Below are 25,692 nucleotides of genomic sequence, written 5' to 3'. Positions count from 1 at the left end.
AGGGGAAGGCGGCCGCGCGGCGCGGGGGGGGGAAGGGGGGGGCAGCGGGCCGCGTGCACGCGCCGCCGGCGGCCGTTGGTGACGTCACGCCGCCGCCCTGCGCGCGCGGTGCGCGGGTGCTCTCCGTGACACGCGTGGGGCGGGCTGCGGCGGGCCGGGGGCTCGGCAGGGCTCTGCCGCCGGCAGCAAGGCGCTGCGTGGGAATCGAGTATTTCGTTAAGAAAGGGAACAAGCGCACCAAACACATACCGCTTCGCGCGAGGAAGCAAAGATAATATTTGCAGCGCGAACTGCTCGCTGATGCGGTTCCTCGGGCCTGGAGATGTGTGTTGAGCTGTTCAGCTTAGCAAGACACAACAAGTGAGGAGGACATTGAGGTGGTGACAGGAAAGAGGCGACGGGGATAAACTGCGTGATTAACCAGGAAGGCATCCACGTGATTCATTCCCTTTTTATTATACATACAGATCTATTTGTTGGAGATACTTATCCTCCTCTTAGGAGGAAAGATAGCGTAAGCAAGTTTCAGGGCTAGACCTGAACGTGGTGACGACACCAAGGGAGTCTCCTCCCGGCAGTGGTGTCCCATGCCCCAGTGCTGCCCTCCCACTCTTGGTCGGGTTTCGCCCCGAGCTGCAACGGATCCTACCGCGGCACCTAATGCACAGGGCTGTAAACTGCCCTTCCGCTGCTTCTGCTATAAATCACCACGGTTTGTGACTCCGATTTTCAGGGATGTATCTGCAAAACATTTTAAGCTCTTACAAAAGAAACCTCAACAGTTGGTGTGGCTCACTGATGAATTCCCAAGCAAGTTGGATGATCTCTACCATAAACCCTGAAGCCTTGGCCACCGCTTCAAAGACAGCGCARCTGTTGTGACTGCCGTTCTCTCCCGTTGCCTCCCACCCCACAGAAACGTGGGAAAAGCCCTACGCGCTGAAATGCTTCAGAACGGGATGGCCCGTCTGAAAGCACAAGGGCGGCCTTGTCGCCAAACCGCGACTGCGGCGGACTGCGAGGGGGAAAAAAAACAGGGGACAGCACTCGGCACTCCCGCACTTTTAGATGAAGTTGCACGAAAAAAAATAAATATAATAGCTAAATGAAGAGGCAGGCTGCGGGGGGGGGGGGCGTTGGCCCCGCCCCCAGGAGGCCCCGCCCCCAGGAGGCCCCGCCCCCGCCGGCCGCCGCGCTGGCGTCACTTCCTGCGGCTGCAGCCGTCGGCGTCCGGCGGCCCGGCGGGTCGGGGGCTGGCGGCGACAGCGGGGGGGCCGGGCCGGGGCCGCTCCCGCTCCCGCTCCTGAGGCCGCTCCCGAGGCCGCTCCCGAGGCCGGCTGGGCGCTGCGGATTGCGGTGAGTGCCGGGGTGGGGGGCGGTTCGCGCACGTACCCCGCTGCCTCCGTTTCTCGTTCAAATTTCGTTTGTTCTGGGCGGCCAGGTGCAGTATTTACTATTGTTGTTTTATTATTATTATCGTTGTTGTTGTTATTGCTGTTTTTAGGCCTCCTCCCTGCCCCCGCAGACACCGCCAGGGAGACCGCGAGGCTCACGGCTTTGCTGAGGAGGCGGCTTGGGCACCCTGGTCTCCGATACCCTCTGATGCAAGAGGTAATCAGCGCCCCCTGTTTCTGGGTTACCAGGTAGCTGTGCCCGGCCAGGGTGGGTGAGTGGGCCCCGGTGTGTGATGTGCGCTCGTTTTAATGCAGCTGTCTTCAATCCTGTGGCCTTATGTGGTGACCCTAGCTTTCAGGGTGAAATTCGTGAGGATTAGCCTTTGGCCAGAGGTAAGCTTTCTGGGAAAGTCACATTTGATGATGTCAGTATTTTGAGATACAGGAGGAAACATTTCCTGTTTTGAGTAAGCTACCTCTTTCTTTGCTTATATAAGTTTCTGTCACTGTTATTAGTTGCCTCCATTGACTTATGAGCATTTAAAAACAAATTGCAGTGGGAATGCTGTGTTTCATGTGGAGGGTTCATTTTGAGTTACATCTGTTGCCAAGGAGGAGCATGCTGTGCATGTGCCTGCCTAACTAAATGGTGCCCAGGTTTAAGGCCTAGGCCATAGCTTGTCCTCTCTGTGCCACTAACAGCACCTAGGTGGTACCATACCGTGGTACTTAGAGTACAGAAGGCTGTGTTTGTTTCCTCAGAACTGTCCTTGGGCTAAGTGGCACCCTGAACCGAGGGCTGTGAGGGGAGCTGCTTGCTTGTCTTCCTTGCAGCCACCTGAGGAGGCCTGATGCAGAGTGGAAGTATGTCCTAGCCCGTACGGTGTGTGGGAGGAGGCATGACTGAGAGCTGCAAGACGCTGTCTTGAGGCAGAACCTCTCCTCAGCTCACCCCAGGAGCTGCAGGTCCTTAACTTACCTCAGGCTGTAACTGCCTCGAGCTGTAACTGTCCTGCACAGGAGTCCTTGAGGAGGACCTTCTTCATTTGCTTTTCTGTAGAGCAAAAATTTTGCAGCTTCTCATGTGAATGGAAAGGAGGAGTTGAAGATGTCCTGTTAACTTCTTCTGGGTAGAGTTCTGTAGTGATCAGGGGTGGAGTGTTAGAGGGATACTGAAGTAAAATGGTTTCTTTTTCTGGGTATTACCAAGAAAAAAAAAATCGGCATAATTTGAGTAATTCCACTGATGAAAGATCACCATTATAAGAATACTAAAATTGTGTATGCAGAGTCAGGAAATCCTAATTTAAAATTAGGTTGTGGAGCCTTAATTTTATTTTCAGACAACTGTTCAGGTAAAGAATCTTTCATTGTAAGGTTATGTACTGTTTCTTAAAGAATGTTAAGTTAACCCTATTCCGCTGTGGATGCAGATTCTCTAAGTGTATGACAAATCTCATTCATGGTGGCTATGTATGGAAGACTTGACACAACAAATGCTGATGCAAACTTAAGCAGGTGGATCCTGGTTGCTGTTTACTCTAGATCACTTTATATTGCTTTATGAAGTATTTAGCTGTAACTTACTCCCATTTGAAGGTAAGAGGCCCATTATCGTAGTGGAGTAAAACACTGGAATTGTATGGTTGATCTAAATTGTCATATAGGCCTCCACTTTGATATGTTTAACCATAATGAACCTGAGTTTGTTCTACCAGTAGCCTCACTGAACTATCTACAAAATATTAGTTGAGGAGACTGAAGGTAAGTGTTTTTTTTTTTTTTCCCCATAGTCATGCTTAACCAGGAAAACCTGTGCTGAGTTGTAGAGCAGATAAGTAAAACTACAAAATTTATACTGCTGATGGTCATCTTTATTCAACTGAGACTCAATAGTGATATTATTGCACTCATATTTTGGAGGAACTTCCTTTCCTAAGAGCAGCAGGAGAGATGTTATGCTGCTGACTGCTTAGATTCTATGCTATCATCAGTCCCTCTCTAACCTCACTTTTAAAACTATTTTTTTCATCTCAAAATCTGTCTCGTAAAACAAACTTCCCTTCCAATTGTTACTTTTCCACCCTATTCCTTTTATTTCTTCTTTATAGTCTGTGGTGGATTCCCTTTATCTTGTTTTAGTTAGTTTTTCACGAGGCTGTTTTTGCTTTATGGTCAAGTTTTGGTTAATTTTAGGTATAGCTTTCACTGAATTTCACAGTACCTTGCTTGTGGGGAGGCTATTCAAAAACATAAAGAACTCTAGTGGCTCTATTTATGACTTAAAAGATTGTTTTGGAGAAAAAAACAATGTGCACTTTTTTTTTTCTTTAGTTATCAGGAGTGATTGAATTCCCTTCAATCTCACTATTTTGAAAGCTGGTTTTGGTCAGAAAAGTTCCTGTTTTGCATGGTGAACAGGTTTACTAGAGCTGTTTACAGGAGTGAGGCTTGATGTTGCAAGAGCAAGATGAAGAAGTTCTCAGGGTGAAAACTTCAGAAGTGCCTTTGCTTTGATGCTTTAATCCCACTTTTTTTTTTTTTAATAGAATGTAGACCTCTCTGGGTCTCTGGGGCCAGACTTCCAAAAGTAATGCATTATCTTAACATGCAGACATAAACTTGGATTTTTCCAGAATGTGAATATAGCAAGGTATTTGTTTCCAGCTAATCTTAGCATACTGAAAATCATGGAAGATATCCCAGACTAATGCTATCTGCTTTTCCAGGTTCCTAAATTTCTTTGAAGTCAAATTCTATTTTCAAGTGTGACTTAGGAACAAAGTTCCTAGGTGCAATGTTACTTACCTTTCCAATAATGTTCTAGAAATCCCTTATTTTCAGAAGTGGATGTGGCTTACTCATTAAAGAAACAAAGCCCACGGCATAAACATGGTAGCTACAAAGGCAGTCTTAGCTGAAAGTGATCTGCAAAGGCCAAGATAACCCTCCTGTCTACCCAAGTGTAACAGTGAACAGGATCTGTTGTGATAAGAAGCTAACATGACATTATGAATCGAGGCATCGCTACTTTTGTTAATGTTACTGCTCTGCGTTATTGTAGAAAGATTTGTCCCGGGCTTTAGATGTGATTTATAAACTAATTAAATAAGCCTTTTAGAACCCCTTGCTGGGGATTTAGGGGTACTTCTAAGAACTTGAATTAACTCAGAAATAATTGAATAAAGGTTAATATGAGAGAAACTTTCCATTCTTGCAGAAGAAGAAGATACAGCTTTAAATGTTGCGTCATTATAGTTAGTAAAGGAAGTGTGGAGAAATAGCTCAAGGTCATTCAACAAGATCATGGAAGAGCTGGGAAGAGAACCCATGGAAGCTAACTGCATACAGCAAGGTGTGCTTGAATCGTTTCCCACTCTTCTGCTTTTTGTTGACTTACTCAAGAAAAGTTAACCTTAAATACTTTTCCGGAAGAAGGTTTGTGTGAGTATTTGAGGGTATGAATATGTATTTCATAACTGTCTCTATAAAAGAAATCTACTTTGAAGTATTTGGGTTCTATTTCTAAGTCATCAGGTAGTAGTAATATACTGTGCTATTTGTTTGTGTTTTAGAGTGTGAGCTTGTCCTTAGACTGTCAGCTCTTTGAGGAAGAATCATCCTTTTCTGAATGTCTAGAAAGGAGTCCTGTGCAGGGACTGATACGCAATGTCTATGAGAGCAGCACTGCAAGAGGATGCAGTGTGGATTAGCAAGAAGGTGTTGATCGAATGGTTGCAGGCTGGGGGCCCGGCGTGGTGATCCTTGAATGGGAGAAAGATGTTTCCTTATCCTTGGAGGTCTTGGCCTGGTTAGGTTGCTTGTCCAGAGGCAACTACTGTCATTTAGACAGATACAGATTTACTCTAAAAGGATGATGCAGCACATGGTTATATCCCTCTCTTTCCCTTTAACACAGCTTTGTGTGCTGTATGTGTTGTAGGTCACATCCTCTAGCAATCATGGAGCAGTTGGGTATGCATGCTGTGGTTGTGTCTGGTTCTGGGTAGATGCTGTGATTTCTTGGGAATTTTTGCATGTCCGGGAGGGTGCCATAGAGCACTGGTAATCATGTTTCAGACTTCAGGCCATATCTTATACACCTGACTTTAAATCTGGTTCTGGTTATCTGGGATGCTGCTGGTCCTGTAAGGCGAAGTGTTAAAAACTGACTTTTTTTGCCAACTTGGCATTGTARAAGGATAGAAAGTAGAGGCGATGAAGTTGCAGAAGGTGCGCTCTGGGTTGTTGGTGCTCCTGTTATTGATGCTTATTTTAGCATTTGTTTTTTTTCTGGTCTAGGTTTGAAGACGACTGCTCTTCCTTCAAAAGTAACGTGCTCACAGTCTTCCTGGCCAATGATTCTTCTACAGCAAGCAGGACTTCTTCCTCATCCTGAGAAGCCTTCATCTCTTCCTATGTCAGTGGCTACAAGGCCAAGAGCCAACTCACCACTGTCCCCACCAAAATCTGTCGGACTGGGGCCTTCCTTTCATCACACACAAGAAGAGGAGCTTGCAAAGGTGGTGGAGCAGGACCCTATGTTGGAGGAACTATGTAAGCCTCTGTGCTGTAAGCTTTGCAATGTCACTCTGAATTCAGCCCAACAAGCCCAGGCTCATTATCAGGTAAGGAGAACAGCAGTAGGCACAGCTTTCAGAGTGTATTCCAGAATGTGAATATAGCAAGGTATTTGTTTCCGGCTAATTTTAGCACACTGAAAATCATGGAAGATATCCCAGACTAATGCTATCTGCTTTTCCAGGTTCCTAAATTTCTTTGAAGTCAAATTCTATTTTCAAGTGTGACTTAGGAACAAAGTTCCTAGGTGCAATGTTACTTACCTTTCCAATAATGTTCTAGAAATCCCTTATTTTCAGAAGTGGATGTGGCTTACTCATTAAAGAAACAAAGCCCACGGCATAAACATGGTAGTTTCACCTGTACTAGCTTGTGCATTGCCAGTAGCGTTGCTGTGGTAGCACAGAGCTAAGTGCGGGCTAATGCATGAGGACTGACTTAGCTTCTCAAGTGTGTTTTGAGTGCTCTGTTGGGGTGACTGTGGGCTAGCAGCAGCATCTGAGAGAGCTCATTTGAAGCTACCTTTGCTGTATCTGCTGGATTGGAAGCTGTGGCTGGAAGTGCTTGGTAGTGTTATCTTTGCCTCACTTGAATTTGCTGTTTTTTTTTTTTTTTTTCAGACATGCTGCAAGTACTTTAATTTAAGGTGCAATCACTGGAGTACGTTGCAAAAACTTTGCAGGAACAGAGGGGTAGTATAGCACAGTAGAAAAGGCAGAGGCTTGTGACTTTCCTTTGTTTTACACGACCTGTTCTCCACCCATAACCCATACCCCCTTGCAATAAAAATAAACTTTTGATTCCACAGACTTGATTTTTGTAAGGCTTGGATAGATACTTTCTGCTGGACCCACCTGTGCCACTGAGAAAAGGGAATGCTGCCATGTGTTCATTATAACCTTCTACTGAAGGTTACCAATACCACAGATCTGCTGATGGGGCCATTTTTGCAAACTTACCTGCTTTGGATAGCATCACTTGGGCTAGCTCCAACCAGCAATTAAATTTGTACAAGCTGGGCTGGTTGGCTTCTCTGAAATAGGTTAGGGTATGCTTATGTATGCCTCTTTGCAGGTTGAATAYGTCACATTCCTATGTTACCTCATTTTACCAGTACCCTCTCTGCTAGTGCTGTTTTTGCACGAGTTGTGAAGACGGTAACTTTCTTCACCAGCAAATCCAAAAGGATGGCTGTCCATATTCTCAGGATACCAGGCCCAGTCTGCAAGTTTGCTGTCTGCCCTGAGAAAGGGGCAGCCAGCCTGTTAAGGGATAGACAGAGTTACTGTTACAGCTTAACACCTTTTTTCCCCCCAGTACTTCTGTTGTGAGAGGAGGGGGGAAAATACAGTAAAAATGATTTGTATTTATGCATATAGCTTCATATATATACACAGTACATACACATAACTCTTATCCACCTCTCAAATTTTCAAAACACCAAAATGAAATATAATAATATATTTGCTGAGAGAAAATAAAATATGAAGCAGTTGTATTTGTAAGAAATTCATGCTCATGTTTTACGTCATGTTTGCAGAGATAAATGTGTGTGTTCATGTGTGTATGTTTAGGCTTATCAAAAGCCTGTGTAGAACAGTTAACATTTCATGTTTAAAACACAAAATATTGGTATATTATTATATGTTAATATATAATTAATGATATGGTGTATATATATTATGGTATGTTAATACCGTACTATTATTTAAAGTGAAATGGAAACAGATCAAGGAACTAATTATTGCCCTACTGATTTGAGAAAATCAGTTGAAAATGAGGCCCAACTTTGCCAGGTGCTAAGCAAGTAAGAGAAAAGGGAGAATGCCAGTATCTCTCAAGATGAGAGCTGCTGTTTCCTCAGTGGCACCTCCTTTATTTAAGGTGCCATCTTTGTGGCCTCTGTTTCAGTCTTTTTTTTGGAGTCCTTTTGCTGTTCAGTGTAAGAAAGGTACTATTGCYAGGACAGTTATAATTTGGATGTATTTGGATTCTCTTTTCAGGGTAAAAACCATAGCAAGAAACTCCGAAACTACTATGCTGCCAATAGCTGTCCAGCACCTGCTAGAATGAGTAATTCAGTTGAGCCTGCCCCACCTCAAGTTGTTTCGCTTCCAGCTCAGGTAAGGCATGGGAAGGTGATTGAGATGATGATGCTTATATGTGACCTAACCCCCAAAAGAATAATTAAATCTTATGCTTTGAGGATTACTACAGGACTTTGGAGGAAAATTTCCTTGTGATGGCACAGGACGGTGGAAGTGGCCTGTTGTGAGCTGTTGGCTTTCCTTTCAAGAAACAGATATCTATCTGCCCTCACAGCAGAATATCGGACTTGAAACACTATTTTCTTCCTGTATGCAAATACTTTGTTTCGTATGTAACTCTGATGTCTGCAGATTGTTTGCTCAAGGGCTGGCATAAAACAGCATTGTTAGAGCTGAATTTGGTCATGAGGGTGTGCTTCCACCCTGCAGAGTCATCCCTCGACTGTGTGAGTGAAGCTCGTATGGAAAAATGCTTCGATACTTCTACGCCTATTGCCCAGGGCTATCACCTAATTCCTCCTTTGTAGCTCCTTTTGCAGTGTGTGTTTGTGCGTGTAGGGTTAGTGGATTGCTCCCTCCATGATGCAGATTAATTCTATCTTAGAAGTAAAAGAAATGGATTTTACTTTCTTTCTCACGGTTTGTGGTTTCTGGTTGTCATGGGGCTTAATGGCTAGCCTGACTCTTGCATATGAAAGTGCAAGGAACCGCAGCTAAGCAGCAGAGATCAAAGCTATGTCTGGCACCATGAAAAATTCAAGTCTCTGTTGTCTATACAAATGCCAAAAAGCACCTTCTAAAAGTAGCAGATTATTATATCTGTGCCAGATCCACCAGAGGGAGACTTAGTCCCACATAAAAGGACTTTGTGGCTTGCAGAATTGAACGGAGTCCTGAGATGACATTGGGTCCTGCCCTGGGTAGTGGAACATGGGTGCTGCACCAATTGGGGTATTGGGTGCTTTGTGGGGAAGTGGTCTGTGGCAGTAAGGAGACTGCATTGAGGCCATATGAGGATTGATGTCGTAATGAATGTGTGTCTGTAAGCTTGTACAGTATCAAAGGAAACATTAAAAAAATGGACTTGGCAGGCGCAGCGCTAATATAGCTGTATGAATCACTGCTGTTGCACTGTTTACAAAGCACTTTTCTCTGGGTGATACACAAACGCCGAGGAGAAGCGATTGCTGCTGGTTGTTTGATTCAGATCTCCTCCTACCTCAAGGGTAAGGATCAAAGGTTTGGCAGCTCCATAGTTGCTTCTTTTCCTCTTAGTGTGGTCAGAGAATGATGGAAAAAGGGGGAGATGTAGAAAGACTGCGTATGATGGGTACATGAGAGAGGAGCACCTTACATTTCAGTGAATCTCAGTGTGAAAGTCACTGTTCATCAGCTCCCATGAATCAAGAGTAGAGAAGTTAATTCATTGCTGAGAAGGTCACAAGCCTGTGTGGCTATTGCAGAGGTACAGAGTGTTTAGTCAGGTTGCTTTTCTCTCCATCTGAAGCCAGGGATTTGCGTAGACATTGAGAAATTTGCAGATTCTCTGGAAGGCTGAGGCAAGGAAAGCTAAATTCACCTCTGAAGAGTAGTCTGGGGAGCGCTGGGCAAAGCGTCCTGATCAGTGTGCTCTAATTCCAGCTATGTTATTGCCTGACAAAGACAATATTGGCCTCAAGCCTTGATATTCAAATACTTCAATGAGGTAACTTTGTGTTTCACATGCTGTCTCTCCCTCTGCTGCTAGATGGGATCCAGTAAACCAGGTGGCCGAGTGATCTTGGCCACAGAGAATGATTACTGCAAGCTTTGTGATGCCTCGTTTAGTTCTCCGGCTGTGGCACAGGCGCATTACCAAGGGAAGAATCATGCCAAGCGGCTGCGTCTTGCAGAAGCACAGAATAACTCATTCTCGTAGGTATTGTTCAACTTCACAGTCAGGCTGATCTGAAAATGTGACCGTCTCTGGCAAGCTTTTCCTCAGAAAAATCTAAATTGCAGCTGTTCATATTTCTTTTATCTTCAGGGATGCATCAGAACTAGGCAAACGGAGAGCAAGGAAAGAAGGGAACGAATATAAGATGATGCAGAACAGAAGAAATATGTATACAGTTCAAAACAACACAGGTAACAGAGCTTTCATTTGTTGCATTCTGCAGTTGGAATAATACTGAATACTAAACGGAGCTTAGACAGAGAAGACAACCAAATCTGTTTTAGTAGAGAGGAGACATGAAAGGAGCTGGTTCTAGCTCTGCTGACCTTTCTTGACTGTATATTTACATTTTCTCAGCTGTTAAAATTACTTTTTTTCTGTCAGCCTGCTTGTTAGTTCGGTTTCTCAGTTTGTAACTTAATTTACCATCTGTCTGTCTCTAGGGCTGCTCTAAGTGGTGACAAATTTCCTGCTTTATTTGCCTGGCAAGTGGCCAGGTGCTTTGACTCCTACTGTAGCACATCAACCTGTACTTGCACTGCCATGTCTGGAATGAGAGAGCATGTTAGCCTCCCTCTAAGACCATCTGTTTCTGGAATCCTTCCTCAGGTGTTAGATACTGACTTTGCCTCTTTTCTGTGATATCAAGTGTGTTTTTATAGTGTCCAGACTAGCATCTGTTTCTCTTTTAAGTTGTGTTACAAGCGCATATTAGCTGAAACTGCTTCCTGATTGGATTGGTTTAATCCTAGCATTCTAAACACTGTCATTTGGAAAAGATAAATCTTTTAAAATTGCATTAAATACTGTCTTGTGATAATTTTAAACTGAGATAGGCTTATTCCTTTCAAAAGACTGCTCTAATTCTGGAATTAGAGGACTTAAAAAAAGAATTGACTCATCACTTTAAATGATTAGACTCTTAATTTCCAAAGGCACTGTTGATTCTTAATAAGAATTTAAATTCACTCTAGTGCTTTAGAAAATACCAGCAAGTACCACTTCCCTGTGTGCTACCCCCTTTGTAAATGTGATTTTTCAGTAAAGAAGTCGTGGGAAAATAAGAATCAGACTCTATAATCAGTTAAAGAAACTAACCTTCGGCTGCTTTTTAAACATTTATCAGCCTTAGAAGTTGTCACTGCACTGCCTCAAGTGTCTTTGTCTTAGCGATAAACAGGCATTTCTGTTGTTTCCACAGGTCCTTACTTCAATCCCCGCTCACGACAGAGGATTCCTCGGGATCTGGCCATGTGTGTCACCCCCAGCGGCCAGTTTTACTGCTCCATGTGCAATGCTGGGGCCAGTGAGGAGATGGAGTTCAGACAGCACTTAGAAAGCAAACAGCATAAAAGCAAGGTGTCCGAACAACGGTATAGGAATGAGATGGAGAACCTAGGCTACGTACAATGACACGCCACCTTTGGTAGTAGTTTGCGAATAGAGCAGCTTGTCTCTCGCCTGCTGTTTGCCACATGCCCTGCTTTGTGCTCCATTTAATAGGAGTATGCTCTTGAGCTATACATGTAACACCTGCAAACTTAATGGTATGGTTAGATTTTTTTTCTATCATAGTTGGCAGGATGATGCTGTGCAGGACATGAAGCGTTTTGATGTTTGTTTGCTAGTTATCTAAGGCTCTTCATTGTATCGAGTGGGGGGACTCTGTCTTCTCCACAGCCTTCTGCATGAATATGCAAAGCCCAAGAAGTGCTGGGAACTTCTGTGATTCTGCCATATAGGTGGACCTTTTGCAAAGCCCACTCCTCCCTTGGCATGCCAGAGAGCAATGTTTCTGAATGTCTTGCTAGAGCAAGGTGAATTTCTAGGCAGTTTGGAAGAGAGGGAGAGGAATGGGGCCTGTGGATATGTTTTTAGATTATTTACTTGTCCACAAATTGCTGCTGTGGCCCCTATTACAGCCCACAGGAAGTTCTTCCCACATCCCTGTAGAAAGACTGCACACCTCTCGTCCTTGAATGTTCTTGTCTCCTTCCTCTGTGATGAAGATTTCAATCTAAGATCTGGCATTAGTTATCAGCTGATTAGCCACATCCAGAAATACTTTGTTCTACCGAACGGCTAACAGAGAAGAAAGATTTTCAGTGCTGTAGTTGGCTGGACACCTTAATACACCATGGGTGTAGCTCACCTCCCTGAGGAGAGCCTGTGTGGGTCGCAGTGGTCTAATGAAGTGAAATGGAAAGCAAACCTCATCAGACTGGGTGTACTGTGTTCTGATTCAGAGTTAGGTCATGTGGGTTGAGGATGGGTTGGAAGGAGCTGTCAGCTGTAATTTCTTTGCATACTGATGTAGAATAGGGCAGGTGTTGGTCTGTGGCCTGCAGCTACCTTGCTATAGAAGAGCAGGGCTGCCTGGACTTTGGGGAGCAGATATCAACTGTTTCCCACTTTCATGCCATTCCCTGCAACTAGGCCCAATGGATGTTACAGAGGTGAGGTGAAATGCTCCCCTGAACTAGAGCTACCAATATTGAATGAATTCATTTTTTCTCCCCATCTCAGACTGAATTTTAATTGCATTTCTTGATGTGAACATCGCTGTTTCAGGGACCACCTAAACTCCAAAACTAGGTAGGATGTAGGTGTCAGATGTGACAATTGTTTGAGTAACAGTTTCTTGGCCAAGCAGAAGTATTCATCAGACTTGTTAAGCAAATCTTTAAGTGTAGAGAAACCCAAAAGGCATGCATCTGTTTTGATTTTTCTTAGAAGTAGTAGAAAGGGGATAAAGAGCAGAAGTAGGGCTGCCATTTATTTTTCTACTCATTTGGGTAGGTGTTAGGAGCTGTGATTGGAATCCAATTCACAATGTTTCTAAAACATCGGCTCCAGCGGCAAGTGCAGCATGTAGCTAGCCTCCTTTGGACCTGATTTACCACTGTGCTGCTATAGCTCTACACTGGTATAGCTTCCTTGACTTCAGTGGCAGGTGCAGAGAGGGGGTAAAGGAAGCTTCACAGCTTATCTCCCATTTTCTTTAGGCAGCAAGTTGAATTAGATGCAGTTCTATTGATTTCAATAGGATTTTGCCAGGGATAATTTTACCCCAATGTGTGATGTTGAAGGTAGCCCCCATTTTTCTTTTTTATTGACATTCTGATCCTGCTGCTTGCATTCCAGAAGGCTTTTCTGCTTGCCTTAAAAACAGAAAAACAAACAAGAAGAAGGATTTTTTTTATTCATCTTTCTAGTTCACCTCAAAGGTTTGTGAGTAAATGCTGTTCTTCAGAAACTGAGTATCGTATCTGTAGCTACCTGAGCATCAGCTAGCCTTGCAACCTTAATTCAGCCCTCCTAAATCCAGGGAGGGTGAGCTCTTCCACAGTAGTTGAAAGCAAATTCCTGCATCATTCCATGCTGATTCCTGCCCTGTAGATACAGGCAGGGCAGTGGGTGTCCCCTTGAATGGGATTCCCTCCCCTCCTTTGTGCAAAGCCTAATTAATAGACACTGGAGCTCGTTGGAGTGTAGGAGAACAGGTGCCCAGGTTGTAGAATGCTAACTGAGCTGTTTCGACAGCTTGTACATCTCTTTCTCCTTTTCTGCCCCTGGCCCATCACCCTTATGCTGCCTTGAAGATTGTCCTCACAACACCTCTTGTCAGCTTTTTATTTCTCCCCTATCCTTTGTGGTCAAATAAGGGCTGATTCTCTCCTTGCGTTCTGTCTTTTGTAGTTTCCCTCGTGTGGCACCACTGTGCAGGGACAGAGGGAGCTGGATGAGCCTTACCACAGTGTGTTTAACCAGAGTGATCCCTGCTTTGTGGTTAAATGTGCTGTAACTTTAAARCATGGTATTTCCTGCAGACTGTAATTAGTAGCAGAAAAACAGCTCTTTGTGAAATAAGAGCTTGGGAAGTAGGTACTGGTGTTGTCTAGCCTATTGCTTCAATCAACAAGGCATTTTTCTCTGCTTTTGCATGTCCCAGCACCACCCCTTCTTTGGGTTGTTGCTTCAGCTCCCAGCTCAGCAATCTGCTCCTCCTTTGGCATTTTCAGTGGCTATATTCATATCCTCTGGAAGCCTGGCTGCTGGAAGTGGCAAAAACTCAGTTTGCTCCGTGTGCTATCGCCTTCTGTCTGTGTGACCACTTCCCTGGGCGCCCCCCTCACGCCAACTGGTGCAAGCGTGCTGCAGTGCGTTAGTGTGCTAACGTGTATGGGAGAGTGTGTGTAGGAGCTGCAGGTGGCTGTGCTTGCGGGCTGCTCTCTGGGGTTGAGTCAGGTTTTGAGGAGTGGCCTGAGTCCCTTCTCAACAGGGAGGCATTTAGCCAATTTGTTGCCTTCGCAAGAAAACACAGATTGAATGTTGTCATCCTGAGATACTCGGAGTGCTCCCAGGTGAAAAGTAGGAAGTGGGGGCTGAAGCAACAGATCTCCAAAGCAGGAATAAAGGTATTTATTGCTGAGAGAAGCAGCTGAGACTTGCTTTACCCCCAGACCTCGTTGTAGCCGTACCCTACGAGTGACCAAAGCTTGCCTCTCCCATTTCAGTGTCACATAACCAAGAGAAAAATGCTGCCTCACTAATATTGTTAGGGTTAAGGCCATTGCAAACTCAAACCCTTCAGCAAGAGAAGCAGGGCTCATCCTGATTGTATTTTTTTTTTTTAATGAAAGTCACCGCCTAAATTGGCATTCAAAATGCATGTTTAAAATGCATCCTGGCATAACCTTATATGGCATAGATGGGCTGGGGAGAATGCTGTATAGCTATAGTACCACTTTACAGACCCAATGAATCTTGTTCTTAAGTTAAATGAAATAATGAAATAACCAAACTCAAGAAATAGGACTTCTGTGAAGCTCTCACATTGGCCAGTAAGTTAATGACCTTTGCTGCTAGAAACAAAATATAAATCAGTGTGTTCATATTTATTTTACTGTGCTGACCACTAATTGACTTGTGAATATTTAAGGCATGATACTATAGGTTGTTTTTGTTTAAGTAGAAAACTCTACATTGCACTTTGCATTTTGGATCAGAACGGATATTTATTATATTTGTGAAAATGTTTTCTGCCCCATATATGTATTGTTTTTTCTTCTTTGATTGGAAAAAAAAAAAAAAAAAAAAACAAATCCCAAACCCCAACAGTGAATCTCTTTTGAATCTCTTTCCATACCAAACAAAACTGGGATTTCCTTGTAGCTCTTTCTTAAATGTCCATTTCAACTTTTTTCTTTCTCCTCTGGTGATTCCTTTGGTAACTTGGGACAATATTTTTTGAGACCCATGAATTTCTTAAAACTTTTAAGCATTTCTTTTAAGGCAAGGAAGTAAACTGTATGGAAGCCATGTATTTGTGAGGAGTTTGAAAGTGATACTATTTTGTTTGTATTAGGCATTAGCTGTTACTTTGCAATCTGCACTAATAAGTAAATGTGTTATAATCTTACGTAACGTTTGTCTCTGAGTTTTTACTCTTCTGGTGTACATCAAAAGGAACCCTGAAAACATCTGTGGAGTTGCTTAGGATGGTCATCAGTGTAACAAAATGCAATTTCTTTTTATCTGTAAAGCTTCTCATCTTTTTTCCTTTTCTATTTGCCCGTTATTGGGCATTTGGAGGGAAAGCTATTTCTGTAAGCACAGATTCCTCTTGTTTTGGCTTACTAATGCATGAAGTCTTTTTGCAACATTGCTTAAGCAGCACTCTCACTAATCGATGGAATTTTGCCCAAGTGGGGAGTAAATGAAATAGCCTAGCTAAATGTTAGCTAGGCCCAGAAAAAGTAGACTGCTAAAACTTGTCTCTTTCTGCTGTTTCGATTACAACACTTTCACAGTTTTGCTTTTTGGAGATTGTTTATCTTACTCTGTAAGGATTTGGTCCTGCTCCAGCTAAAATAGTTTAAAGTTTGTCTTTGATTAGGAACAAGCCTTTAAACCCTTCAGGAATTGCATACTGATATTTTCTCATATATGCTTTTTTTCTTTTGTTTTCTTTTTACAACTGTATATACAAGGATGCTCTGGATGAGACCTCTATTTCCAATTATGGGAAAACAAATGTCAAAGTTTCCAAAAAGAATGATCTGACAGAGTCCATGTATTCTCAGGAAGACTGGAGAAGTATGGACTTGATTTCTTCGAAGTTAGTGCCTAAGCTCCCATTGTTTTGAGCTGGGCCATCTTCTTTGCCATCCGCATAACATTAGAAATGAAAATAAAATCCACTTTCATACAAATAGAATCAAACAATAGCTTTGGACATCTCTCATTTTAAAAGATGTATCACAATTAAAATATGTATCTTTATCTGAAGTATCTGCAGGTAAAGGCAGGAGGGCAGGTTTTATTTTTTAATAAATCAGACCTAAAATATTGTATGTAAATATATGAGGCTTTTCAATCTGTGTTTTGTGGGRGGGAAAGAAGGACTTGATTTAACTTCCTTCTGCGTTTGTCCAGCAACGTCATTTGCAAGAGCTTTGAATGTATTTCATCTAGAGCCTTCTTGTCAGGTTGGTTTTGTACATTTGTCCTTCTTTTCTTTATGTTGTACTGACCCCCCTTGAGGGAATAGTGGATGAAAATGAACTTTTCTTCAGTATATAATAAATCATCTTGCTCTTACCAGCCGTAGTGTTTGGTATTCTACTGCTTGTGGTGTGGCTAGACTATGCATGAATGAATTGATTTTTACCTTAGCATTGAGTGCGACTGCATGAGTAGTAAGTTTTAAAACACTGATAAGGGACTTCAGTCTTTAGTGGCATTTGTTAGTCTGGAAGAGGTTCAGGGTACTTTCAACTATTACTGAAAGCCAGTTGAGGACTGAGTTCTCACTTTCAGCTGTCCTGGCTTCAGGGAGGTTGAGGGTTCTCAGCATCTCGCAGGCTGGGAGCCAGGAGATGGAAAAGGGGATCTCTTCCCTGCTGTGCTTTCCCATAGCACAGATGTCGTATGCTCAGTAATAGCCCCAGGCTCAACCATGGTCTTGCAGCTGCTTGCCTGTAAAATGGTGGTTATAAGCAGAACCCAATACTTGTATTTGCACTGCTTTTAGCCAGTCTGTCTTTTTCCTATTTCACTGTGGCTCTTTTCCTGCCCCTGCAGGACTCAACTGGCCCCAAGTCAATGCAACTGCAGTTTTACATAGAAGTGAAAAGCACAGCTTTTTTTGACTGCTTGTGGTTTAGCAGAAACAGGACAATGCAACTTCATTTCATTTCTTTTGGTGTAGGTACAAACAGAGACTTCTTGAACAGACAGAGTTCATTATATTCAACTACAGGAGGAGATGAGCAAGTGGTTTAAAGTACTCCAAGGTCTCCAAAAGGCAGCTGTTGCATCATTTTTTCAGCACTAAGCTTACAGGTGGTGTGCATTTCTTTGTGCTTAGTTCAGACAAGCTCGAGCATCATTATGAACTTTAATGATATGAATATAAAATTATAAGAATTTAAGTTGGAAGTATCAGCTCACAATACTGTCTCTTGACAGGATTGTTGAATTTGGGGAGAAAAAAAGACAAAGCTGACCTTCCATGCCAGTCAGCTCTGTACAAAACGGAGCTTATCAGCCTTTGCAAAAAAACGCCAGCTCAGTTTTCAGCAACTGTTACATTTTTTTCTTGAATTTGGTGAGATTGAAGCTTATAGGGCTCTGCTGAAGTGCTGGCACCGCTTGGTTTATGCACTGCCCTCTGGAGCTCTGCTAGGCCAGAAGCCAGGGTGAGGGCTTGGGCTGTGGCCACTTCCAAAACCCAGCTCAGATTAACTCAGTGCACCTGGCCGATTGCACCATGCTGGCGACCTCAGCTCTGCGCCCTGCTCTGCACCAAACAGGCCACTACAGCTCTCTGCTCTTCACCTGCTTGCACGAGTATCCTGTTGCCTATACTTCAGGCCAAAGGTACGCCAAAATCCTACAGTCTCCTCATCTATACTAGGATATCTCATTCCCCACAGCCTGTGCAGCAAAATAACTGTCCAGGCGGTATATTTTAAAAGGAAGTTTGGAATTTTTTCTTACCACAAAACTGGCATGCCTTACAAAAACCTAGGGAACAGTATTAAGAAAGCATATTTTCCAAAGTAAAAGAAAAAGAAATTCTGATAGTACCAGAAACACTTATTTGACTGCAGCCCTGCTTACAGGGGAGTGCCTTTGTGAGAGTACGTTTTCCTTTCTTCCTCTTCTGCCTTCCTACTCTCCTCAGCTGCTTTTCTTGCTCCCTCTTGACTTGTATTTCCATGTGTCTTCTTTCTTCTCCACGAGCTGCTGGAACAGAAACCAGACGCAGTTAGGACTGAGAAGGGCAGAGGGCTGGGAGTGAGCTCTGCGCAGCTCGGCCAGGCAGCCCCTCCTTACCTCTGACTCTCCTTGGCCCCCTTAGTTCCCTCTAAGGTGCTCGCTCGGTGCCCTGTTACCTCAGCTTTTCCCTTCCAAAGGCTCGCCTGCCCTGYGCAAGTGCCTCAGCGTTACCCTCACAAAATGCTCACCACGCTGTCTTGCCTTTACCTCGGCTTTCCTTCCAAAATGGTCTCCGTGTCCCCTCAAAATCCCCTCAGTATTTCCCTCCGAAACTCTTGCCTGCTCCCCTCTGAGGAGGCTCTGTTTCCCTCTGAGACGTTCTCCTCCTTGCCCCGAGGTACCTCAGCGTGTTCCCCCCCACCCAGTCCTCTCTCCCCTGAGGTGCCTCAGCTTTTCCTGCCGAAAGCCCTGTGCTCTCTCCTCTGTGCTGCCTCAGCTTTTCCCTCAAAAATATCCACCTCGTCCCATCTARTTCACCTTAGCTTTTCCCAACAAAATCCTTGCCCTCACCCCTTTGAGGTGCCTCAACTTTTTCCTCAAAATGCTCAAGGCATCTAAAGTTACCTCAGCTTCCCCTCGGAAAGTGCTTGCCCTCTCCCTCCTGCAAAGTACCTCAGCTTTCCCTGCAGGATGCTTCCATCCCATCTGAGTCACCTCAGCTTTTCCTGCCMAAATCCTCACCCTCTTTCCTCTAAATTACCTCTTCTCTTTTTCCTCCAAAATCCTCACTCGGTCCCCTCTGAGGAAGACTCAGCTTTTCCCTCCGAAACGTCCCCCYGTCTCCTCAGCTTTTCCCGCTCGCGCACCCTCGCTGTCCCCTCAGCGGTACCTCAGCCTTTCCTTCCAAAACGCCGGCTCTGCCTCCCAATGGTTTCTCTTGCTATCTGAACTGCTCAGAGATCGTTTCACCCAGGAGCACCCTTAGCCGGAGCGGTTAGCTGCTACGCAGGACCTTGCTGGCACGCTTCTGCTGGGGARGAGCGCAGACGAGCGACGTCCCTCTCCGGCACTGACCTGCTTCTCTCCAGAGAAAAAGGAGAAAGAAAAAGTAGAGCCTGACAACAGACTCAGAAAAACTCAGCTGAAAACTTCATACTCAAAAATATTTCCATGGAAAGTTGAACTGAATTTATTTCTTTGCAGAAAGTAACTGCTTTTCTCACAAGTTTTCATTCTTCCTTTCTTTTTAACCAATATAAGTTCGGTTATATTTCTTTACTAACACATTTTGTTTAACAAGAATTCTGCATTCAAAACTTTTGACAGAAGTTAAGACCCCTAGAAGAGAGAGCATTTCTGTCACTGGGATTTTGCTATTCCCTTATTCCACACCACCAAAACAGCCAAGTGTGCTTTCTAGAACACAAGCAGATGCGTTTCCTTTGAAAGATGTTTTAGTAATAAAAAAAGTAAGCCATACAGTGGTAATGTGCAATTATTAGTTATGTAGGAGGACATTTGTCTACGTATGATATGTTTCTTTACACTTTTCTTGTCCTTTTTTCCCAGTGATATTTTTATTTATCTACTTTTTTTTTCACATTGTCAAGGAAAAATTCATTAGGAGATTACAACAGTAACAAAGAATGACCAAAGAGGAATAATAATGTTAAGATCCTTTGGGACTTCATTTTGCAATTTGGCTAAACTAGTGAATTTCTGATTTACAGGGCCTCAAAATCATACCCAAAAAAATCTTAGCTTAAGAGATGTTGTTTGTGCCRCATGATAAACATCTTTTAGAAAAAGAATAGAAAAAGAATAAGGAGAGGAAATATTGAAGTAAAAGCAATTATTAAACAGGACTAGGAGATAGTCTAACACCTTGGACATTTTATCAGGATTTCAGCATGCCTCCCCCAATTCTGAAGATATATTTCATACGTCAAAGTGTATCTATAGCTTTTGTTTTGGTGGTGATTTTGCTGTCGGCGTGCACTGATGACTATCAATACTGACAGTTGTCCATATCGACAGGCCTTGAGGACTGCTTTCCAGATATATTGCTTATTGCTAAGGAGTAACACCTAGAGGTGTTAGTAGGAGTAAGCATCCATACTTCTTGATTTTGAGAGGGACATATATATTTCACTATCTGTGCCTTTTTTTTTTTTTTAATGAAAAGGTAGCAAAACATTGAAATCACTTTACTGTTTTTGAAAGTTTTGAAAGTAATGAGCAATAATAAGTGAGTACAATATGCAGATCGTAAGGGAGCTTCAGCAAGAGACAATAATTAAGCACTTACTTTCTTTAGCTATATTTGAACATTCTTTCTTTAACCACTGGCTTGATCGAGAGTCTATTTTTGTTCCTTCCCCCTGTCTTAYGGAGAGGCTGGTCAGGGCCGATGTRGGGTAGCTGGTYGTGGAAGTTAAGAGCATAGATTCAAGATTGCTTCAATTCTAGCAGGAGTACAAGAGAGTGTTTGGTTCTCATAACCCTAATGAGGGATTTGGTGCTGAGTTAGGCAGGGGAGACATCGTAGAGAGCTATCTGATTGCATATGACACGTCTTGTCACATCACATCTTCCATTAGCTCTGCCAAAAGCTTGGGAAGGAAAAGCTGCCTGGCTCTTTTTCAGTCTGTTTCTCTGCTGTACATTCAGATCGAAGAGCTGTGCTAGGGTGCCCTGAGGAGAAGAGGTGCGTGATCAAATATTCATAGTATCATCATTGGAGGAGGACATGACATGCATATTTCCTTCCTCAGTCTCTGAAATGCGAATAACACCAGAAAATAGGAATTTCCTCTAGTATGCATCATATCAGGGTCCCAAAAGCAAGCTGATAATTCTCTACAAGCTCGCTGTCTGTAAAACGCTCTCTCTGTAGATGTACTACACTCTCTGTAAAACGTACGCTCTCCTCTTTTAGTCTGTGCCCTGGCATTATCAGGCCAGTTTTATTTTCAATACTGCTTGTGATTCTCTCTCTCAGGCATATCTGCTTGAAAGCCACATACATATGCTATTTCTGCTACATGAGTAAAGGGCCAGATTCCCTTGAGATACTGACAAAACTCCCACTGAGAAGGTAATCGCACCTAGTGGTAATAATTCTTCCAAGAGTGCATGCTTTTGTATCACAACAAGTAACAGTGAAAAAGGTCTGCTGGATAATTTCTGCCTCTATAGTAAGATAAAAATTGAACAGTGAGGGGGCCACAATGGTGCAACAGCAGTAGAAACTTAAGGACAAACCAGAAAGGAGACACATGTCATAGCTGTCACATTAGGAAGGTAATAAACTCTTCCATATCTGGAAGACATTCATGCAGGTTAAATCAAGGAGTTTGAAGAAAGACTTATCATGGAATGACCATGGTGCACAGCATGAACTCGATGATCTTTCCAAGTCCCTTCTAGCACTATTGCTGTGATAACAGGTGCTCATTTACAGTAGCTCATGAGCAAGCCCAATTTCTCCATGGCTGAATGCCCACTGTGTGGGAGGATATGTGGAAGAATAGGTCCACAACTAGATGTATGTCCTTCTTCTACTTATATTTTGTTTGCAAAGATGACAAAGGTGGGTTTTGGAAGTCAGGATTTAAGCTGAATGCTAGAGCTGGTTTGGGACAGAGATTAAATGATTAAAGACCATTAGGATTTGAAATTTGAGAAGCATTGGCTGATCTGTTTGGGAGGAACATGCAGGGCCTCCTTGCCTCTCTTCTGCTSACTCTAGCCAGTACTTTTATTCATTTACCATGAGGGACAAAGCATTAATTTGTCTGATGTATTCTTGGAGTTTCAGATGGAAAGGAAGGGAAGAGAAGGRAAGGGAAGGAAAAGGACTACTTGTCTGTTTTGAGGTACTAATAAACTGTTGAAACATATAATACCTAGAATTCAGTTGGCCTAATCCTTCACTGAGTGACACTCTTTCAATTGGCCTTATTCCACTGGGCTTGCTTCACTTCTCCTACCACTATGAAAAAAGAGCAGATCTATTTAAAGTCAGTGGAATTACACAAGTGTAAAGAGAGACAGGAAGATTATCCACAGTATATTATCTGGGACTAAAGAGTGTCTTTAGCAGGTGTTTGCTGTATGTATAAAGATGTTAAAAAGTATTAGCCTAAGCCTTGTTTCTCAATATCAAAGCCTATTTGTACAAAGACACAGTGTGAATGAAAGAACAAGATGTAGATTTACAAGAAAAATTGAATATAGTTGCATAATAAACCAAATAGGCTGTGTTTGATGTGTTTGTGGAGTATAAAATAAGAAAAAATATCTATCTGAAGAAGCCAGATTATATACGTAACTAAATGCAATTAGACTAATAGCGTGAAAAACATTACACTAGTCTGTTTGATACACTGGATTTAAAAAGATGAATTTTAGGTATTTAAAACCTGTGGAAAGTCAAATGGCAAAATCACTATGTACAAGAGGAGATGAAAATGTGAGGGATAACACCTGATGGTTCAGGAGACTATAAAAATAATTCAGACTTAAGAGACTTGCAAAAATAACTACATGATGCCAAAAAATCTTTGATTGCAGCTGACTAGAAAGTTTGAGAGCAAACTGAGATGTCATTATGTATAACAATGGCTCATTTTTACTCTGTGTGAACTTGTATAGATAGGGATTATTTCAGCCAAGACTGGAAGTGATTTTGTGAAGCAGAGATGGCAGTAACCTCAGCAGTCTATGGCATTTGCTCTTCCCTACTTTGGCCTGCYGTGTGTGTGTCTGTGTGTGTGTCTGTGTCTGTGTACGTGTGTGAAATAATCCCCTTAAGGACTCTTCTCCCCCGGTATTATCCACTATTTGGAAGAGATCATTTTCTTGTGGCTGCTTATTGCAACTGCCTCTATTACTGTTTGCAGTGTCTTGGCAGCAGCATAATGAGCATAAATAGGAAATGGCCAAACTATATAATACCTGGTGGTCTTAGATAAGTGTCTTCTGTTCATAAAACCTGGTGAGCACCTGATATACAAGTAGCATATTTGGATTACAAAGCCCAAATTCAGACAGAGGAACAATGCAGTTTGTCTCCAGCATATTGCATTTATTTATGTATTTTATTCATTTATTAGATTTGGATTTATTGGATTTTTTTTTTATTTATGTAGTTATTTATTTATTGGAATATGTTCTGCTGTACATTCTACCAGTCTATCTGGTAGTTAACACCTTGGTATCCAAGCATGAGAACTGTGTAGCTCATGTTTGGCCCCTGTGACTGTGCCTTTAATTTTTTTTTTTTTTTTGATTAGTCTATCTCTGCTTCACATTGTCACAAAATCACACAATAATATAAACACAATTAATAATGTTTGTTTAACTTCTTGGATTGATTCAAAGTTTGTTTACTCGGGTGAAGCAGATTATCATCAAGCAAAAAGCTAATATTTTTTAATGGATGTTATTGGAAAGTAGAAAGAGAAGTGGCCACAGGAGGATATAAATAAAAATATGAGAGATATTTCAAGGTTGCAATGACCTCAGGAGGTAGGCAGCAGTACACAAAATTGAGGAGGGAGAGATGCAAAGAGCAGAGAATAGCTCCAGTCTGTTGCCTGCCCCRCAGTCCAAATATACAAACTGCATGTTCAACTGCCATTTTTGCAATTATGCTCTTGAAAAAATGTGTGATAAAATCCCGGCTACATTTATAACCATCCRTATTCACCTTGAGGTTGATCTACTGCAGTCTAGGGCAGCAGGCAGGGCACAGAAGGCTCAGGGGTCATTATGCAGAGCTGAGCAGACTGGGTCTTCCCTTTTACCCTCTTCCCACAAAGGCAAAATTCACCTAAGCCCAAGTGCTTAGAAGGGGCTGTGTGTTAGCCAGATATCAGCAAGCGCTTTCAGAGAAGGCGTATCAACATAGCCAAACGCTTGAAACTTCGGCGAAAGCATCAGAGGTTGCGGGTGAACAGAGTATGAAGAGAGGCACTAGAAGTTCAGGCTGGATATGGACACTTGGAGTTGTCTCTCTCCTGTTGACAGCTTTCTTGATATTGAGACACTTACACTGGGCCAAAGTCCTGTCATGTATTGCCTAGCATGTAATGTGTGAGACAGATTCTGAAGACACTTTGTCAATCYAGATTAGTACTGATGTTTACACACCTTCACACAGTTGTTAAGTTTGTGGATGGATCAGGTTATAGCTGTATGTACATATATGTTCGGTACGTATTAGAACAYGGTAAGCTTCCAAGGGAGTTCTTGCCCTTAATTTGGATGCAGAATATATATGCTAATTTTACAGCAACAGCCTTGACAATGGGCATGTACAATTTTAGCTTGTGTTTCTAATTGCAGTAACAAAGCCAGCATTGCTTTCTYCCTTCACCAAATTCAAAAGCATTGTCTGACTTAAGAAACAGTGTCCTTAAACACTTTTGAGAAGGTGAAGCCATATCACACTAACTTTCAGGCTGCCCATTCAACAAACTGGATGGTAAATGGATGAGCAGCCAAGCTCTCTGAAATGCTTCATGAAAGCTTTGAGGTTACAAAATGCCAGCCAATATTTATTGTCATTGGCATACAAAGCAATATTGCCACGGTGAATACCGCTCAGGTCTTCCAAATTGGAGCATGCCTCTCCAAAATAGCAGGACCCAAAGATGTATCCTGGGCCTGAATCATAGGCTGTAGTACTTGGAATATAATTTACACATCCCAGAGAGAAAAGTAATAATCAGTGGAAGAAATGAGAATAGAAACAAAGAGAAAATTTAAAGTTCCCCACTGTGATCCTTCCAACCATAGGACACAAGAGTGGCACAGGTAATGAGTGACACTTAAAAGTATTTGGCACCTTAATCTACTTRGGCGTCTTCATAAATCTCAGCAGACACTTTTAATTGTTATAGCCTTTCTATAAATCTGACTGTAAGTGCCTAAGTCTTCTTTGAAAATAAGGCTTAGAAACCTAAGTGAGTTAGTCTTTTACAAAATTCAGTCCTACAAGGAAAGTTGTTAGCATATGATTGCAGGATTGCAGTGGGTGCAGTTGTAGCCTTACAGTTATCCAGGACAATTCTGTGCACAGAGCTGGGGCTGACTGAACTGCCTCCATCAAAATTAAAGTCTAGAGTCCCTTGTCTCTGCTTGGATGCTACATAGGTTCCTGTCTCAAGTTAGGTGTTCCGTACAGAAACATGTCATATYGGTGCTGCAGTTCCACAAACAAATTATAAATATCTGAAAGTCTCCTTGGGGACAGGCTGAGGTCACTCGCTGTTCAGCTGAAACTGCTGAAGATGATCTAGATTTCCTCCGGAAGGAAATGAAGCTGTGTCACATCACAGAGGGGCATCATTTCTGCTTGGTATTTGGGATAAAACTTAATRTTCTGCAACTGTAGTGTTGGATGACTGACAAATACTGCATGTCTTTCCCACAAGGATTCGATCTCTTAATACTGTTTTGATGCTGGGGGCTTTTCCAATTTCTGTTTATTAAAAAGGAC

At 42.7% G+C, this 25,692-nt stretch overlaps 1 protein-coding gene across 1 annotated transcript; it reads left to right on the top strand.

Annotated features, from left to right (window-relative positions):
- Positions 1-1,313: 1,313 nt before the first annotated feature.
- On the top strand, positions 1,314-16,562 carry ZMAT3 (zinc finger matrin-type 3). Its single transcript, XM_085301202.1, has 7 exons — positions 1,314-1,356; positions 1,505-1,611; positions 5,697-6,022; positions 7,979-8,098; positions 9,771-9,937; positions 10,050-10,150; positions 11,161-16,562. The coding sequence occupies exons 3-7, from the start codon at positions 5,753-5,755 to the stop codon at positions 11,370-11,372; spliced, it is 870 nt and encodes a 289-aa protein (XP_085157328.1). The 5' UTR covers positions 1,314-1,356; positions 1,505-1,611; positions 5,697-5,752; the 3' UTR covers positions 11,373-16,562.
- The last annotated feature ends 9,130 nt before the right edge of the window (positions 16,563-25,692 follow it).

This window comes from Rhea americana, unplaced genomic scaffold, assembly GCF_003343005.1.
Source record: "Rhea americana isolate MKP2758 unplaced genomic scaffold, rheAme1 scaffold_174, whole genome shotgun sequence".
In the NCBI taxonomy this organism is placed as follows: domain Eukaryota; kingdom Metazoa; phylum Chordata; class Aves; order Rheiformes; family Rheidae; genus Rhea; species Rhea americana.
The sequence above is the reverse complement of the archived record's forward strand: the minus strand, read 5'-3'. Positions and strand labels throughout refer to the sequence as shown.